The following is a 17,697-nucleotide window of genomic DNA, read 5'->3' on the forward strand; positions in this document are numbered from 1 at the left end:
GGGGGGGGGGGGGGGGGGGGTAGGGTGTAATTGAAGAAGTTGTGAAACCAGTTTCCATTTGCCATTGTGACCTTACAAACTGTCGCCAACCACAAACGTTTATAAGAAAGGACAGTTTGGGGGTGGGGGTTGACGGGCGCAATAGCCGAGTGGTTAAAGCGTTGGACTGTCAGTCTGAGGGTCCCGGGTTCAAATCACGGTGACGGCGCCTGGTGGGTAAAGGGTGGAGATTTTTACGATCTCCCAGGTCAACATATGTGCAGACCTGCTAGTGCCTGAACCCCCTTCGTGTGTATATGCAAGCAGAAGATCAAATACGCACGTTAAAGATCCTGTAATCCATGTCAGCGTTCGGTGGGTTATGGAAACAAGAACATACCCAGCATGCACACCCCTGAAAACGGAGTATGGCTGCCTACATGGCGGGGTAAAAACGGTCATACACGTAAAAGCCCACTCGTGTGCATACGAGTGAACGCAGAAGAAGAAGACATTGAATTTTTTGTTGTTTGATGTTTGATGGGTGTATGTATATTTGTCAAATTTTCATTAGGATTCATATGACTTATTGCTGAATTTATCTTTTATATTGCTTGAGTACCTGTCTGCAGTACATGCATCTCGTTTCTTATGACATGTTAACATGATGAAGGTACATGATTTACCACATCTGATTAATTTCTCTTCATGAGATAATAAAGTTCATTTTACCAAACAATACTATTGCAAGATTTTTATACGCAACATGTTTTCATCAAAATACTAGTTTTTGTAATGTCTTTTTATTTTTAATGTACTGTTTTCAAAATTCAGTATTTGTTCTTTTTCTGGTGGAAAGGTTTATTTCTTCCTTGTGCTTCTAGGATATCATGAGAGTGGCATATTGTCCATGTAATTTGGTTGCTTTTGTTTCTTTACTGTTAGTTTAGCTCATGTGTAGTTTATGTAACAGTTCATAGTTAATGGTGGTGGTGGTGTTGTTTTTTTCTTGTTGTTGTTTTTGCTTTATATCATAATGAGAAGGAATTTACAGATGCTAGTGAATCCAACAAAGAGCCTTTAAACTTAATTGCACATAGTTGTACTTGAACAGTTTTTCTTTCCATGTGTTTGTCAGAGCAGTGGTCTTTCGCAAGCAAAGAATTTTCAGAAACACCCTCACAGCATACACAGTGGATTGATAATTGTCTGTTCGAGTTTGGGTTTGTTGTTTTTTTGTGTATATAGATATACCTTTCAGAACAGCTTGATACAGCCACCACAAAATACATACAAAGCAAAGGAAGTACTAAGCAGCTTTACAGACATATAAATAAACTGACATAGAAATGGAATATGATATAGTTCATTTTGAAAATAGATATTTGCATAATTAATGCAGTGTCATTTGCCTTTTTTTCAAAAGTATGAAAGAACAGCAGAAGTAAACACCTGCATGCTCTTCAAAATTAAAAGTTCCAAGCGAAAGAGTAACGAATGAAATGTGTATCAGTGTTGACCATTTTGATACAGGACTTGAGCTGTTTTTATTGATCCCCACAAGTCAAGCTAACACACACGCCACCTCAGACACAATGCATAATCACACAAATACACACTGTTCTTTTCTTTTTCTTTTTTCTCTATCATATAATTTCATGTGTTGTCCATGAACACAGCGAAAACCAGGACGCTATCTCTTCTTCAAGTAGTTTAACATGGAATTGGTTTGTTTGGCTGGACTTTTCGTCTGACTTTTCTTCAGACTTCTGTCCAAGTTTTCTTGTGAGGAAGCCACACTGTGTTTCCGTATGGCCATTTCTGCCGCCACCTCTCTCTGAAGCTCTGGTGGCAAAGCGGAGAAGACATCTGGGGCAATGCCTTTGGGAACAGACATCTTTGGATTGTGAATTGAATCAATCAGAGAACATCGTCTTTGGTGACTGGATTGAGAATTATTTGCACTGGACTGAGAATTGTTTGCACTGTATGGTTTTGAAGGTGTGGGGTTTTGTTGGGAGTTTGGAAACTTTCTGTCTGGAATTTCAAGACTTGGATGTTGTGTTTGGAAGTCCTGAGATTCTTGTTGAGAAAGACCAGTGATCTTTGAGATTTCTTTTTCTTCTGACACAGAATTTATCACATCCTTCATCTGCAGGTCAGCATGAGAACAGTCACTGCATGGATCACATGTCTGCTGCCTGACCAGTTTTTCTGGTCTTGTGACAGGGTGTGCTTCTTTGGCTTTATGTTTTGTGGGGCTGAAAATGCTCTTCTTTGTTTGGACAAAGAAGCTCCGATCTGGAGTTTTCTGTTCTTGAGGCACAGGACTGGGATTTCTGTCCATGTGTATCAACTCTGACGTGGAAGGCATTGCCGTGTGCCTGCTGACACTTGAGTTTTGAGGTAGAGTAGATGACCCTGACGTTTGCTTTGTTTCAGCCAAACTCTGCTGTGGAACAGTCTGGAGAATCTCCTGTTGTATTTCCTTGGGCAGCTGGGCAAACACCTGGGGATCAACATCCGCTGGAAGCACTGCATGCCTTGTATCATGTGAAAACTCAGCAGACTGTGTTTCACCTAAACGTTTGCATCCCGCAATACTCTCAACAGCTGGTTCTGTGAAGTCTCCTCCCGTTTCCTTCACTTTCTGTTTCTTTGTAAAGAAGTGTGAAAGAGAACCGGAATGTCTTCTCTTAGGATTCTCTGATCCAGGGTTATCTGCCGCATTTTCAGCAGCACGTTTCTCTTTCTCCCGAGTCGATTTAGGAGAAACACAAGAGTCTGCATCAGAATGATGATGCTGATGATCGTGTGACACAGGTGTTGTGGGCTGTGATGTGAAGAAGGTGGTGATGCAGTTGCTGGCCGTCTCCTCCAGTTTGGTAAAGGCAACGTTGATCAGAGTGAGGTGGAAAGGCTGCTTCGTGTCCACCATCTTGTGAAACAGTGACATCACCAAGGAAACCAGATTGTTATGGGCAACATCCAGTTGACCTGTGGACACAGTATATCAGAATATTCAAAATACAAACTTTTACAGAAGTGAAACATACTGTATTTATCCATTCCTCCAAACACAGGCACAGTGGCAATATTGGTTAGGCGTTGGACATCTAATCCAGAGTTGACCAGTGATCAGGGTGTGAGGGCCCATTTCAACATGGTGTTGTGTCCTTGGGAAAAACACTTTACTCCAATTTTCCTCACTCCACCCAGGTGTGAATGGCTACCTGACTTCAGATTGGGGAAGGTTGATATGGCGGAAGGAGAGGACTGTGCTCCACCTTCTTATGCCAAGCCCTAGACACAGTGATTATAAATTTATTAACTGATGGCCGTAGAAGGCTGTGAGACCTTTAACCTTTTAATCACATAACACATGCATGTTTATCAAAGAAGCAATTTACTGTGTGAAACATGCAGTTCTTTTTCATTTTCAGAGCAGGTCTTGTGTCCTGTGATATGAGTGTTGCTCGTCGGATTTTGGATGAAACCATATACAGCTATTTTGCTTTGGGATGGTTTCCTTGCATGTCGAGGGTAGGACTTCTCTCATTTTTCTTCTAACGGTGTTGGTTTATGTGCCAAAGATCTTTGTGTTTTCCCAAGCAATTTTGTGTTCACTGTCTTCATAGTGTCCCCCAAGGGGGAGGACCTGTTGTTGTTCAAATATTCTATAGTTCTGGCACCAAAATTGTCTTGGGATTTTAGCAGTGTAGTCATCATCATTTCTCACAAAATGCATGACAGACAACTGAAAGTTTGCAAAAGCAAACACATTGTCCGCTCTACATGTAAAAAGTTCTTTTGAATGGGAGAACAAGGAAACTGCTTTCAAGCCTTCAAAGCTAATGAAATCTATCCACCTGGGATTAAATAAGAGAAGTGTTGTTGCATTACTGCTAATTCAGATAAAATTACAGTACCAAAACTGATTTTGATATGCCATCAACCACATGCTTCATCAAGAGTTTAAGCCATTCCTAGTTTTAAGTCTATAAATACTGCCAATCAACATTTACATTAACGCAAACAGAGTATGGTATGATATGCAAATAAAGCACAAGACCAACCAATTCAGCAGTTGCTAGACCGCTTGTCTTTAAAACAAAAGCGATGTCTGTCATCACACACACAGATCAGTCTCATGCTGCAAGTCATACATTCTCAAGCTGAAGTTGAAACTCACCCATGCTGATTTTGGCGGCAATGCCAGACGGCAAGTTGCACTGTCGACTCTCTCTCTGCATGTAGCGGTTACCCCTGTCCACCTTGCGTATGGTGAGTCTCACAGTGTGGGGGGTGCGCCCATCCTCCTGAGCCCTGGAATTGACAGCAGCATTGTGTATGTCACAAATGGCCAGTAAGTCTGTTTTTCTTTCTTTTTTTTCTTATTACTACTCCCTTTCTTCAGTCCTCTCAGAGGCACTACTCTTGCTCTGCTCATCTGAAATCACATCAGTTCCATCTATGGTGTGGCAGTCCAGCACCAACAGTCCACTTGGAACGATTAATGTCAGGTCACAATGGGGATACCTTCAAAAGGAGACCCTGCATCGCTGTTGAGTCACTTCAGTGGCATTCAGTCACACTCTTTCTCCCAATTTGTACTGGAAAATCAAACTGAGAGTCTAGTAATTCAGATGAGACGATAAACCGAGGTCCTGTGTGCAGCATGCACACACTTGGCGCACTGACAAAAAACCCATGGCAACATAGGTGTTGCCCTCTGGCCAAATTCTGTATAAGAAATCCACTCTGATAGGTACACAAATATATACGCGTATGCACTCAAAGCCTGGCTAGCGCATTGGGTTACGCTGCTGGTCAGGTGTCTGCCTGGCAAATGTGTAGCACATGTGGATTCATCCCAACGCAATGACACCTTCTTGAGAAACTGAATCTGAAACTCAGTCACACCTGATTTTATTCACCACATGCAGGAAACAATCTGCTGTGCCTCCTAGTTACAACAATAACTGCTTATTGACAGAGCCAGAGTGAGCACTCAGTCCCTCTGGAGTAAAGATGGTTTCACATCCTCCCAATGAAAATTCAGTTCAGTTGCTCAAGGAGGCATCACTGCGTTCAGACAAATCCACCTATGCCATGCCACGTCGGCCAAGCAAATGCCTGACCTGCAACGCAACCCAACGCACTTTGTCAGGCCTTGAGGGAAATCGAAATAAAATGAAATAAAATAAGATGAATAAAAAGAAATGATGAATAAATCAGAAATAATAAAAACAGAAATGATGAATAAGAGAATACATAAAAATGACAGATGAAATGAAAATAGACATTATATTAACTGGTTAAATAAAGAAATACAAATTAAATAAATTAACTGATTAAACCCAACGCACTTTGTCAGGCCTTGAGGGAAATCAAAATAAAATGAAATAAGATAAATGAATAATTAGAAATAATGAATAACACAGAAATAATAAAAATAGAAATGATAAATAAGAGAATACATAAAAATAAAAGATGAAATGAAAATAGACATTAAATAAATTAACTGTTTAAATAACGAAATACAAATTAAATAAATTAACTGATTAAATAAAGTATATGAAATGACAGTCCCTATAAGTCTCTCAACATTGAAGACATTACCTCACTGTGTGAAAATTTACATCAGTATTGATATACAGAATAATTTCTGGATCAGCTGTACAAATACACAAGCCATATGATTTAACAGCAAGTAAATGATCTCTATCGTTCATGATAATCTTCAACTTTTCGTTATATGAATGCACAGGCTATATGATATGACAGCAAATAAATATCACTGTTGCTCAGGTTCAACATTAAATGTCCACATCCCTTTCAACAGATGCAACAGCATACAAAAAATATCTCTTTTCTCTTGTTTTAACAATGGTTTTGAAAACACAACATGTTTTTTCCTGAAATACATCAATCTGGACAAAGGCTATACACTTCAACAGAAAATGGGACTGGCGCAATAGCTGAGTGGTTAAAGCGTTGGACTTTCAATCTGAAGGTCCTGGGTTCAAATCTCAGTAACGGCACCTGGTGGGTAAAGGGTGGAGATTTTTCCAATCTCCCAGGTCAACATATGTACAGACCTGCTAGTGCCTGAACCCCCTTAGTGTGTACACACACGCAGAAGATCAAATGCGCACGTTAAAGATCCTGTAATCCATGTCAGCGTTCGGTGAGTATGGAAACAAAAACATACCCAGCATGCACCCCCCCCCCTTCCCCGAAAACCGAGTATGGCTGCCTACATGGCAGGGTAAAAACAGTCATACATGTAAAAGCCTACTCGTGCATATACCAATGAACGTGGGAGTTGCAGCCCACGAACGCAGAAGAAGAAGAAGAAGAAACAAAATGGTTTTCACAGTGATGTACCTTGTCTTCTTCCCATCCCAATACCACATTCCCTTCTCAGCCATCAAGCATCATGAGGAAGAAAAGTACACATGTAACCCATCTCTCTGCTAAAGAAAAAAAAAAAGAACAGATCTAGGCACAGTCCCAACCACTCATGTCCACAACTCAGGGACCATGCTGAAGCCAACAAGACTAGAAAAACAACAACAAAGGATAGGTCTTTTTCGAATCTTGCTTTGAAGACGCTGAGTAAAGGGGACTGATGACAACTGTAGGGAAATTCCTGCCAATGCAAAAGAAAAACAACAACACACAAACACTGTCTATAGGTTTTGGTTATCACACACTCACTCCAGGTTACCTGGGTAGTAAGTTAGTGATAAGTTGTGAAACTCGTTGGGTAGCATCCTTTTCACTGCTGCAGCGTCGGAAGGAGTCTTCAATACTCAGCATCTGTTAAAGAAATGTGCTTAAAGTTGATTCCACCAAGCCAGCTTGAGACAAAAAGTAGTCAAGGTATGTAAAACATTTTTCTTGGTCATAAAGATACTAGAGACAAAACTCGCTAACAAAAGTTGGTCAAGGTGTGCAAAACCTTTTTTTTTTTTTTTTAGAAATTATCAATGTTCAGCATCTGTTCTGTTCATCAGGCAAGATTAAAACAAAATGTAGTCGAGGTATATAAAACAGTTTATCTTGGTCATAAAGATACAAGAGATAAAAGGTTCAAGGTCCCATAGCCTCATCAGCCATCGCGTCAATGAATTCATATCCGTGTCAAGGGCTCGGCATAGGAGACAGGGCCCAATCCTCTCCTTCCACTGTTTCAACCTACCCCAACCAAAGTCAGGTACCCATTCACACCTGGGTGAAATGAGGTAAATCAGAGTAAAGTGCCTTTCCCAAGGACTCCACACCAGGTGGAAACTGGGGATTGAACCCTGACCAACACGTTACCGATCTGTAGGACTAAACCCTGACCAACACGTCACCGATCTGTGTCACTAAACCCTGACCAACACGTCACCGATCTGTGTCACTAAACCCTGACCAACACGTTACCGATCTGTGTCACTAAACCCTGACCAACACCTTACCGATCTGTAGGACTAAACCCTGACCAACACCTTACTGATCTGTCACTAAACCCTGACCAACACGTTACCAATCTGTGTCACTAAACCCTGACCAACATGTTACTGATCTGTAGGACTAAACCCTGACCAACACGTCACCGATCTGTATGACTAAACCCTGACTAACACGTCACCGATCTGTGTCACTAAACCCTGACCAACACGTTACCAATCTGTAGGACTAAACCCTAACCAACGCGTTACCAATCTGTAGGACTAAACCCTGACCAACACCTTACCGATCTGTGGGACTAAACCCTGACCAACACATTACCGATCTGTAGGACTAAACCCTGACCAACACGTTACCTATCTAGGACTAAACCCTGACCAACACGTTACCTATCTGTGTCACTAAACCCTGACCAACACCTTACCAATCTATAGGACTAAACCCTGACCAACACGTTACTGATCTGCCACGGTGCCTCATACAGAGATAGGAGCGATAAAAGTCACTCACCTGAGGTCTACTGTAGGTTACTACAGGACTGTCATCGATACCAAAAGCCAGGTGGTTGATGGTTGTTGCCATGACCACACCAAACTCCTCCTCCAGCTGACTGAGTGGGAATCGTTGCAGATCAGGGACAGTCTCCACCCCTAAAGCTTTCAGCCGCTTGCTGGTGGCTGAACCAATCCCTGGATTACAAAGACATGCCGCTAACTGCAGACATCCAATGCATTAACTACAGCTTTATGATAGTCAGTTGTGTCCAACCATGACCTCCAGAACAGCAGAGAAGGTACCTTCTGTCCCAACTATCTGGGCTAGAATTTTATTAAAGCGGAGAGTGTCTTGCCCAAGTTACATCCCCACTCTCTCGGCCAAGAGGGTTTTAGGACAGCTGGCACAGGGATGGTTCCAAAAGGCTGACTAGCTCCCAAGGCTGCAGCACTAAGAGCCATTGCAATCTTGCCTCCTAATTTCAGAGTTATAGTCCTTCACAAAATACTAAGCTGTAAATGACTTCCCACTGTGTGGAGAAACCATTGATCATACAGCTCTCACATTGCTGTTGGCCCAGCTGTAAGCTTTTGTTCATCTGTGATATCTACAGCTACAGTTACAAAAAGAATGTCATCACCAAATCAAACATATCTCAATATCTAATTGCAGCATACACATTGTTGACATGTCAGTTATTATCTGACTAATGAAAACTGCGACGATTTAAAATGAGATACTTCACAAATCAATCTGCATCCAGTTATACTGAATGACAAATGAACATCAAGACAATATTTCAGGTGAATTTTAACTCTTTCAAACATTTCTACACCTATAATACTATTCACACAAACAACTGAAAACATCAGTTTATTAAAATATTAAAAATCATGACAATTTGAAATGAGAAAATCCATAAATCAGTTTGAATCCAGTAGCGCTGTTAATATGAAGTCATAATTTCAGATGAAATTCAAATTCTTTCAAGCTACTTTTGGGGAAGGGGAGGAGGGTAGTGTATTTATCAATTGTAAACACAGGGCATCTAAGATGAGTATTTTTCTTTATTTGTTTTTCTTTTTATGGATCTTTCATTTACTGATTTCATTTCTCAGGAAAATGATTCTGTCTTCAAGAAAAAAACAAACAAAAAACTTGGCAAATGGCAAAAAGAATACAAAAAGAAAAGAAACAACGAACAGCCATCAACTTTTTTTTTCCTTGTTCTTTATCACTTCACTATATCGTACACAACACCAAGTCTACAAAGACAACCAGGGCTGGGTTGAAAAAGAATTTTCCTGCGACAACGGAATTAGTGTAGACTTAGGATAATTCAAACCCTTAGCAAACTCTGCATTGCTAAGATCGCTCAAGCAACACAGCCCTGGAATATTTCATGTCGGCAACAAGCACCACACCCTGCAACACTCCACCTGGTATGTTGCGGGCCGTCAAGAGTCCCGTAACAAGGGGGAGACCATGACACGGGAACACAGTGGTCTGCTGGTTGGGCTTGTGCCGGCTTCCGACCAGTTTGGCCAGCAGCTTGTTGTGAGCCACCCCAGCACAGCTGGTGATGCCCAGCTCGATGCTCATGGCGGATCGGATGTCTGCCGCTATCTGCAAGCCCACCGCCAGGCGATGGTGACATCCGCAGGGGCAGTGTTTTGCCAAAGATGAGTCTTGCCCACTATCAGAATCTGAGGATTTGAAAAAAAAAAAAAAAAAATTCATTAACAAAACTTATACATATATTGTTCAAAACACAAATGGCCGATAGGTTATATCAACCAACCAGCCGACCAATGAATGATGAGAAATGGTGACATCCACAGGAGGCAGGATTTTATGGACGAGGAGTTTTGTAAACTATCAGAATCAGGATTTTTCTTCTTAAAAAAAAAAAAAAAAAAAAAAAAAAAAAAAAAAATCACAAAATTTATACTTATATTGTTTACTTGCAAACCTTCATGAATTTCTTCTTCTTGTGGTTAAAACATGTTTAGCTTTCTGCCCACACGTTCTTCCCTTATGAGAAAGAAAGAAAAGCAAATGAGAAAGAAAGAAATGTAACAAAAATGCTTGGAGCAATCACAGTCATAGTTTCTATTACTTTATAAAGAAAATGTCCAGTAGTGTGTTCCAACACACAAGTGTTTTGTTCTGAAAAAAATATATTACTGTACTGTTCTATCAGGGGGTGTTCAATATAAGAAAAAAAAATTTTTTTTAAATGGTCACTAATGACCAGGCAGTTCCTATAATGTGACATACGTAAGACTTGAAACCTGAGACAAGCCCTTGCTCTAGTCTGTAAGTAATATGTTTCAAACACAGCAAAGAAAATGGTCATTGAACTACACACAAAATGAATGAAAACAACTTGCCTTGTGACGTGTAGACATGGCCGACAACATCCTCCTTTGCTGTGCCACCTCGAATTCTCTGGTCTACCATTTCTGTGACGTCCAGAAAATTTTCGTCGAAACCCAGACGCTCCACGCAAGGTGTGTACTTCATCAGAAATTCTGTCATCAATGAAACCAGATAAATGAACAGGTAATTAATACATTGCTCTGTGAACTGATAAATATCCACAACCACCCTCCCCATCCTACCTCCTCCCCATTCCCACACCCACCCCCTACCCACACACACACCTCCAAAAACAGAAACAAAATACATTTCAAAAGAACAGAGAAAGGATAGAGAATAGAAAATGAATGTAGCACTTGTAGGTCAATGTTAGCTGTAATATTCAATTCTGATTTCGCTAAGTACATCACATTTCAGTGAAAAGACAATTTCCTTGTCCTTCAGCTTGCTCCAGATCACTATACGTTTTACCTCAGATCAATACATTACAAAGTCAGACTTTTTGCCCATAACTGTATGTCATTGCAAGTCTTCACTCCAATATTGTTCTATGAATCACGCAACATTAATCAAATCATACACAACAAAAACAAGAAAGGCATTCAAAGCTCATGTGTGATACCCAGTTAACCCAGACCAGGAATCATGACAGCAAAATAGAGACAAAACACAACAAAAATGAAAGTAACTTTTCTCAAAACAGCGCCATCACATAAACTATACAACTGTGTTAGCACTTTCCACAGATGTAACACAGAACAAAGTCACAGAGTAACAGAAACATTGCAGAGAAATACAGACGGCACAGAAACGTAACAGCTGACCAGTAACCTGATATCTTGTAGGACATTTCCCTGTAGCCAGTGAGGTCCTCCCCGCTGACGAGGACAAGCTCTGGGCATTTCTTCTTCGCCTCACTGATGCCCATCAGTTTGGTCACGCCCCGCGCCCTGGCTGGATAGTTACAGGTGACCACCAGGTACTTCTGCTGAATTCCTGCCATGTACATGGGAAAGGTTATCGACAAAATTTCTTGTCACTGTGGTTGTTACAGGTGATTACAACGTACTTCCGCTATTTCTGACATGTACATGGGGAAACGTGTATCAACCAAATTTTTGTCAACATGGATGTTACAGGTGATCACAACAAACTTCTGCTATTCCTGCCAAGTATGTGAGAAACATAGACGGGTGCAATAGCCGAATGGTTAAAGCATTGGACTTTCAATCTGTGGGTCCGGGGTTCTAATCTCGGTGCACCTGGTGGGTAAAGGGTGGAGATTTTTCCGATCTCCCGGGTCAACATATGTGCAGACCTGCTAGTGCCTGAACCTCCTTCATGTGTATGCATACGTAGAAGATTAAATACGCACGTTAAAGATCCTGTAATCCATGTCTGCGTTCAGTGGGTTATGGAAACAAGAATATACGCAGCATGCACACCCCTGAAAACATAGTATGGCTGCATACATGGCGGGGTAAATAAACACAAAATGGTCATACACATAAAATGTTACATGTCTGTCTGAGTGTGTATGTGAGTGCACCTGAAATCTGATTGAATGACACAGGAAACAAATGATGAGCGCCCAGTGGCAGCCATCAGTTGGCTCTACCCAGGTAGGCAGCCTGTTGTGCAAATGACCCTGTGTGTGTTAAGTGCTTAGAGCTTGGTCTCTGACCGAGGATAGGTGCTATATAAGTATCCATATCATCAACCAAAACATAAGGACAAAGTTCTTGACAGTCAATGTGGTTGTTACAGGTGATCACAACATACTTCTGCTATTCCTGCCATGTACATGGGAAAGGTGTTTGGACAAAATTCTTTCAACATGAATGTTTAAGGTGATCACAACGAACTTCTACTAAATACATGGGAAATGTATCAACCAAATTCTTGTCAATATGGTTGTTAAAGGAGATCACATCAAACTTCTGCTATTCCTGCCATGTACCGGTACATGGGAAATGTATCAACCAAATTCTTAATATGGTTGTTAAAGGAGATCACATCAAACTTCTGCTATTCCTACAATGTACATGGGAAAGGTGTACTGACAAAATTCAGCATGTATGTTTTGTTTCATCAATTCATCATCATCATCAATGCCCATTACCAATCTTGGAAGAATAGGCCATCAAAAACATCCACCTGTCTTCTAACTGGTGTCTTTTCAAGCAATGTTTTGTTTTCTGCCTGTTTAATATTTCTGAATTTGTAAAAGTTTGAAATAAGTACCAGTGTATATACTTATCTCGTGTGGAAGAAAAAAGTCATGGTTTAAAGCTGTTATAGCACTAATAGTAGGTTTTGTTCTTCATTATTAGCATAGCAGTAATGATTAGGTTTTTGAAGAAGTCCTGTTTCATAACTACTGACTTCAAATCTGCACACATGAAAGTGTGTTTCTAAGAGGGACATATATTGTTTCAGCTCAGCTCAGCTGCCCCATGGCGGTTGCCGTTGGGGCGCTACAGATGACCTGTCAGCCAGTCCTCTCCATCCATCCCTGTCTTTCGCACATTTGACCGCCTCGCTCAGCTTCAATCCTGTCCATTCTGTGATGTTGTCTTCCCATCTCTTCTTCTGTCTTCCTCTCTTCCTTCCTCCTCTGACTGTTCCCTGGAGCACTGTCTTGGCAAGCCCCTCTCCTCTTGTTACGTGGCCGAACCATTTTAATTTGCGCCTCTTGATGGAGGTGAGAAGGTCTTCATAGGGACCAATGGCTTGCCTTATTCTGTTTTTGACTTCCTCATTGGTTATGTGGTCTTTATAAGAGATGCCAAGCAGTCTTCTGAAGCATCTCATTTCTGAGGCCTGAATCCTCTTCTCCAATTCTGCTGTAGGGGTCCATGTTTCACAAGCATACAGGAGAACTGAGTAGATAAGAGAACGCATGAGTCTTATCTTTGAGCTGAGCTTGACTGCCTTGTCCTTCCAAATGGTGTTCAACTTGGCTAGTATTGCAGCTGTCATTGCAATTCTGGCTAATACTTCAGGCTTGGACCCCTCATCTGAAACTATTGCTCCAAGGTATTTGAAATTCTTCACGGTTTCAAGCTTTTCTCCGTTGGCAGTGATGTCAGTTTGGATGCCATTGTCATTGTTTGTCATCAGTTTTGTTTTGTTTGCACTGATTTCCATGCCGTAAGCTGTGGCGGATCTGTCTAGTTGCCTGACCAGGTTCTCCAGTTCTTGTTCTGAGCCTGCGAGGCCGTCCATATCATCAGCAAAACGCAGGTTTGTGATTGTTCTGCCACCAATGCTGACTGTTCCTTGGTGGTCTTCAAGTGCATCTGTCATAATTCTTTCAAGGAAAACATTGAAGAGTGTCGGCGAGAGCAAACATCCTTGTCTCACTCCAACTGTGGTTCGGAACCAGTCTCCAATGTCCCCGTTGAGGTAAACTGCACTGCTGGCATTCTCGTAGAGGTTCTGTATGGCGCGGATGAGGTTTGCATATCGACACATTCATATATTGTTTAAGATTTCTAAAACTTTTCTTGTCCAACTCTTATTTTTACACACACACTGCTCCCCCAACTCAAGTTTTTTCATTACACTTTCACATTTTCAAAGCATTTGCTTTCAAATGTTTGAAAACTCAGTGCACATAATATAAGCATTTTTTCTTTCCATCACTATGTTTAACAATAAGTCAAATGTGAACAGTCTCACCAAGGTAGACAGGAAATTAAATTTATCTCAAAAGAATTCTTTTTCACTTACAGAATTACTATAAGGTGATAACACATCTGACTTCACTCTGGCACAAAGCAGACTGAATCTTATAATGAAGAACGCATATTTACATTAAAAAATATTTATATTAAAAAATATTGTTTTTTTAAAATGAAAAATAAGATGGAAAGACTGCAGCTAGTCAAACAACAAGCATCCATTCTCACCTAAGGGGACATCCCTGAGTGTGGGGTTGTGTATCATTTCCACCTGAGCATAGAAACAATCCAGGTCGATGTGCACAATGGTTCGTGGGTGATCCCCCTTTGGAGACAGCAGCGCTGCAGTTCAAACAACACATTCATAACGTATATGATGAATACTTGAAACATATGAAAAATAAATCAATTTGGAAAAAAAATAAAGTCAAAATAAAAGCAGTCAGTCCTGGTTCACAAACACATACCAACGGCCTTTTATATATATGACCAGTTTTACCTTAACACGCAGGTTAATATACTCCATTTTAACCCTTTGAGCCCTGAGTTCCTGAGCAATTTTAACCCTTCTGCCTGAGCTCCTGAGCCAAAATTTGCAAATAATTGGTATTAAACCCTGTGAGCCATGACCACCGCTTTACCGGTGGCAGAGAAAAATGACATAATGCCTGGCCACAGGTTGAGCGGTGCGTAAACACTTGAAGCATGCAGTCTCAACCTGGCCCGTCAGGGCAGAAATCAGGGACAAAACGTGTGAGAAAACAACTGTACACAACGTAGCAAGTAATTGATATGCTTGATGATTTATCAGAAGTAGAGTATGACAATGATTACTCTGATAGTGAGGTGGAATTCGAATCGGATGATTTTGCTACAGATAGTGATGTTGAAAATGAATCTGAGCATGCAGGATCAGTTGATCAAAGGAGGTGTGTCAGGTTGAGACTGCACGCTTCATGGTAGAAATTGATCTTTTTTATCCAAAGCACATGCACAAAACACAGTGAGGGGGCACGGCAATGTTAGTACTGCGTTCGCTGGCGTCGGAATATTACGGTTTTTCTGATTGGCTCTTCAATATAAGTCAACCAATAGCAAAACAACGACACAAGTGTTTACGCACTGCTCAACCGGTGACCAGGCATTATGCCACCCCTCCCCACCACCGGTAAACTGGTGGTCAGGGCTCATAGGGTTAAAGGTCTGATTTATAAATAAAATTCTTTCTCTACCCAGTCTCCATGCACTGGTTCTTCAGTTGGCAACTAAAATGACCCTTTGTTTCAGTGCAGTGATAATATGGTTTGTGGCCTTATTCCTTGTTTTGTTCGTGTCAGGTTGTTGTGAATGCTAGAAATGGATAGGTGGAGTACGAAACAACAGTGCATTGCAAAACTTTAAAATTCTGCAGAATGACTCTGGTTCACAAAATGAACATGACTAAGTAATTCTGGGTTGGAGTTCTTCAGAGATGCAGCTGTGCATCCTCATAACTATTTCACACACATGCACACAAATATCTACACACACACGCACACAAATATCCACACACATACACACACAAATATCCACACACACACACACATGCACACAAATATCCACACACATGCACACAAATATCCACACACACACACACTCACATTTTCTCTGCAGTTTTGTTCAACAAAAGCAGTCACATGACTCCACATAAATTTGCACTTAATAAATACTTTTTTCTTCTTAATCATAAAACCAAAAAGTCACCAGACCTGTTCCTGACTGTTTCTGAAACTCTGTCCCATGGTTGGCATGTAGATCTTTCTGTGTCTTGGTCCCGACTGGGTCAAGCACTTCCACAGGATGGGACCACTCATTATCATCATCATCATCGTCAGCCCCACCCAGTATGGACTGTTCAAAGTCCTCTTCCATCTTCATGGACCTGTCTTGCAAATTCTGAAGAAACACTGTGGTCTATGCAGACTGCTGTGAACAAAGAAAAAATTACTATACACATAATGATTGAATGATCATATATATGTATGTTAGTTGTGTCCAACAATGGCCATCAGGACTGGAGAGGAGGCAACTGCTGTCCTGATTATCTGGGCTAGAATTTGATTATACTTATAGTGGAGAGTGTCTTGCCCAAGTTACATCCCCACTTTCTCAGCCAAGAGGGTTTTAAGACAGTCGGAGTTGGGATGGTTCCCAAAGAGCCCCCAAGGCTGCAGCACTGAGAGCCAGTACAATCTTGCCTTCTAGTTTGAAAGTCACAATCCTAAATAAAATACTAAGCTGTGAATGATTTCCCTTTGCAATGGAGAAACCATTGATCATACAGCTCTCACTTTGCTCTTGGCCCAACTGTAAGCTTGGGTCCATCTCTGATGTACCGTAAGTCAAACATTGAGCCAGTGTACACTATTTCTCATAATACATTAGAACTAAATAGCAGTGAAACAGATCAAACTATCTTCACGGGCTTTTTTTCTGACAATGTACAAAAAATGCAAGTACATGTATTACATTTGACAATGAGATGCAGGTGCACAGCTGTGCAGATCATATGTAAATGTCCACTTATGTGTACCATGCTGAGCTAATGTTCTTATTCAAGCAAGATTTTCAGTGAAGGCACCTGTTGAACTTGAAATAATGATAAGGGAAAATGAAAACTTTGGAAGAGGTTTTTGTTGTTGTTTTTTCCAAAGAAGAAAAGAAGGGAAGTGGGTGAGAGAGGGAAGATGACAGAAAGCAAAAGCAACAGATTGTAATATAATTCAGTTAATTTTTTTTTTTTTAATCAGTGAGCTTGTTGTGCATTTTATGTTTTGGTTAAAAAAAAAAATCAAGGGTTTATAATACTAATTCCCAGTAACAGTGCAATTAAATTTCCTAAGCCAACCTACTTTGTTTCTCGTGGTGGTTTTTTTTTTTTTTTTTTTTTTTTGGTTGTTGTTGTTTGTTTTGTTTCTCTTTTTTTTTTTTTTAAATACATGTTTGCATTACTAACATAAACCTGTTATAACCTGGTGTAAACATGGACACTGAACCACATACTTCCGGATCAAATACACTTGGATCAAATGTATAACACATCGCATGTCATGGGTTGCACACTTCCTGTGACAAAGTGACAGTTAATGAGCTGGTGTCAAGTGTTTACACACACACACACACACACAAACACATGTACACACGCACTGACAGTGACAAACATGCACACACCCACTGACGATCACACACACACACACACACACACGGCACACTGCTGGCATGCGCCACACTGTTTTTATGACTCTTAACGGCATGACATGGGTTGAAATTGATTTTTAAAAAAAAAATAATAATACAGACAGATAAGAGCTGAACACACTACGTGATCTGGCTTGGGCAGTTCACATCTCGATGCTGATTTAAAAGGTGCAGTGTTGGGTAACCAACCCCCACATGTGCATCTGACAGTTACTTCCCGCGAACAAATGCAACGAAATGTGTAGCTTTACCGAAATCTAACAAAACTTAATAAGAATCGGCTTGGAAAAATAGTTAACGCCATCTCTCGCTCTCTCTCTCTCTCTCTCTCTCTAAAAATCCAGACTAATTGATTGTAGATGGCAAGAATGGAATGCTCATGTGCAAGAAAGTGATAGATTTCATGTGTATTATCAGATCAACCCTTTACAACATATTTACCCATGAATTTGGCAAA

General features: G+C 40.8%; 1 protein-coding gene across 6 annotated transcripts; it reads right to left on the bottom strand.

The window, feature by feature from the left end:
- Window positions 1-12: 12 nt before the first annotated feature.
- Window positions 13-17,461, bottom strand: LOC143297027 (uncharacterized). Of its 6 annotated transcripts, none has more exons than XM_076609178.1 (10): window positions 17,365-17,461; window positions 15,752-15,968; window positions 14,232-14,345; window positions 11,149-11,313; window positions 10,329-10,469; window positions 9,375-9,641; window positions 7,951-8,129; window positions 6,713-6,804; window positions 4,172-4,305; window positions 13-2,976 (listed from the first exon to the last, which is right to left on the bottom strand). In XM_076609178.1, exons 2-10 carry the CDS (start codon window positions 15,918-15,920, stop codon window positions 1,673-1,675), a joined length of 2,565 nt encoding a protein of 854 aa, XP_076465293.1. In that variant the 5' UTR covers window positions 15,921-15,968; window positions 17,365-17,461; the 3' UTR covers window positions 13-1,672. The 6 variants fall into 6 exon arrangements, with proteins under 6 accessions (XP_076465293.1, XP_076465291.1, XP_076465296.1 ...); XM_076609176.1 differs by having other exon boundaries at window positions 15,752-15,965; window positions 17,362-17,460; XM_076609181.1 differs by having other exon boundaries at window positions 15,752-15,965; window positions 17,365-17,450.
- Window positions 17,462-17,697: the final 236 nt, after the last annotated feature.

This window comes from Babylonia areolata, chromosome 22 (genome assembly GCF_041734735.1).
Source record: "Babylonia areolata isolate BAREFJ2019XMU chromosome 22, ASM4173473v1, whole genome shotgun sequence".
Lineage (NCBI taxonomy): Eukaryota > Metazoa > Mollusca > Gastropoda > Neogastropoda > Buccinidae > Babylonia > Babylonia areolata.

Bases quoted from the DNA above. Each gene is read 5' to 3' on its own strand.
- LOC143297027 (XM_076609178.1), bottom strand. From the start codon at position 15,920: ATGAAGATGGAAGAGGACTTTGAACAGTCCATACTGGGTGGGGCTGAC. The intron at 10,470-11,148 runs GTTACTGGTCAG...CATTGATGACAG, and splicing joins AATGTCCTACAAGATATCAG to AATTTCTGATGAAGTACACA. The intron at 4,306-6,712 runs GTAACCTGGAGT...TGTCAATTCCAG, and splicing joins ATCACTAACTTACTACCCAG to GGCTCAGGAGGATGGGCGCA.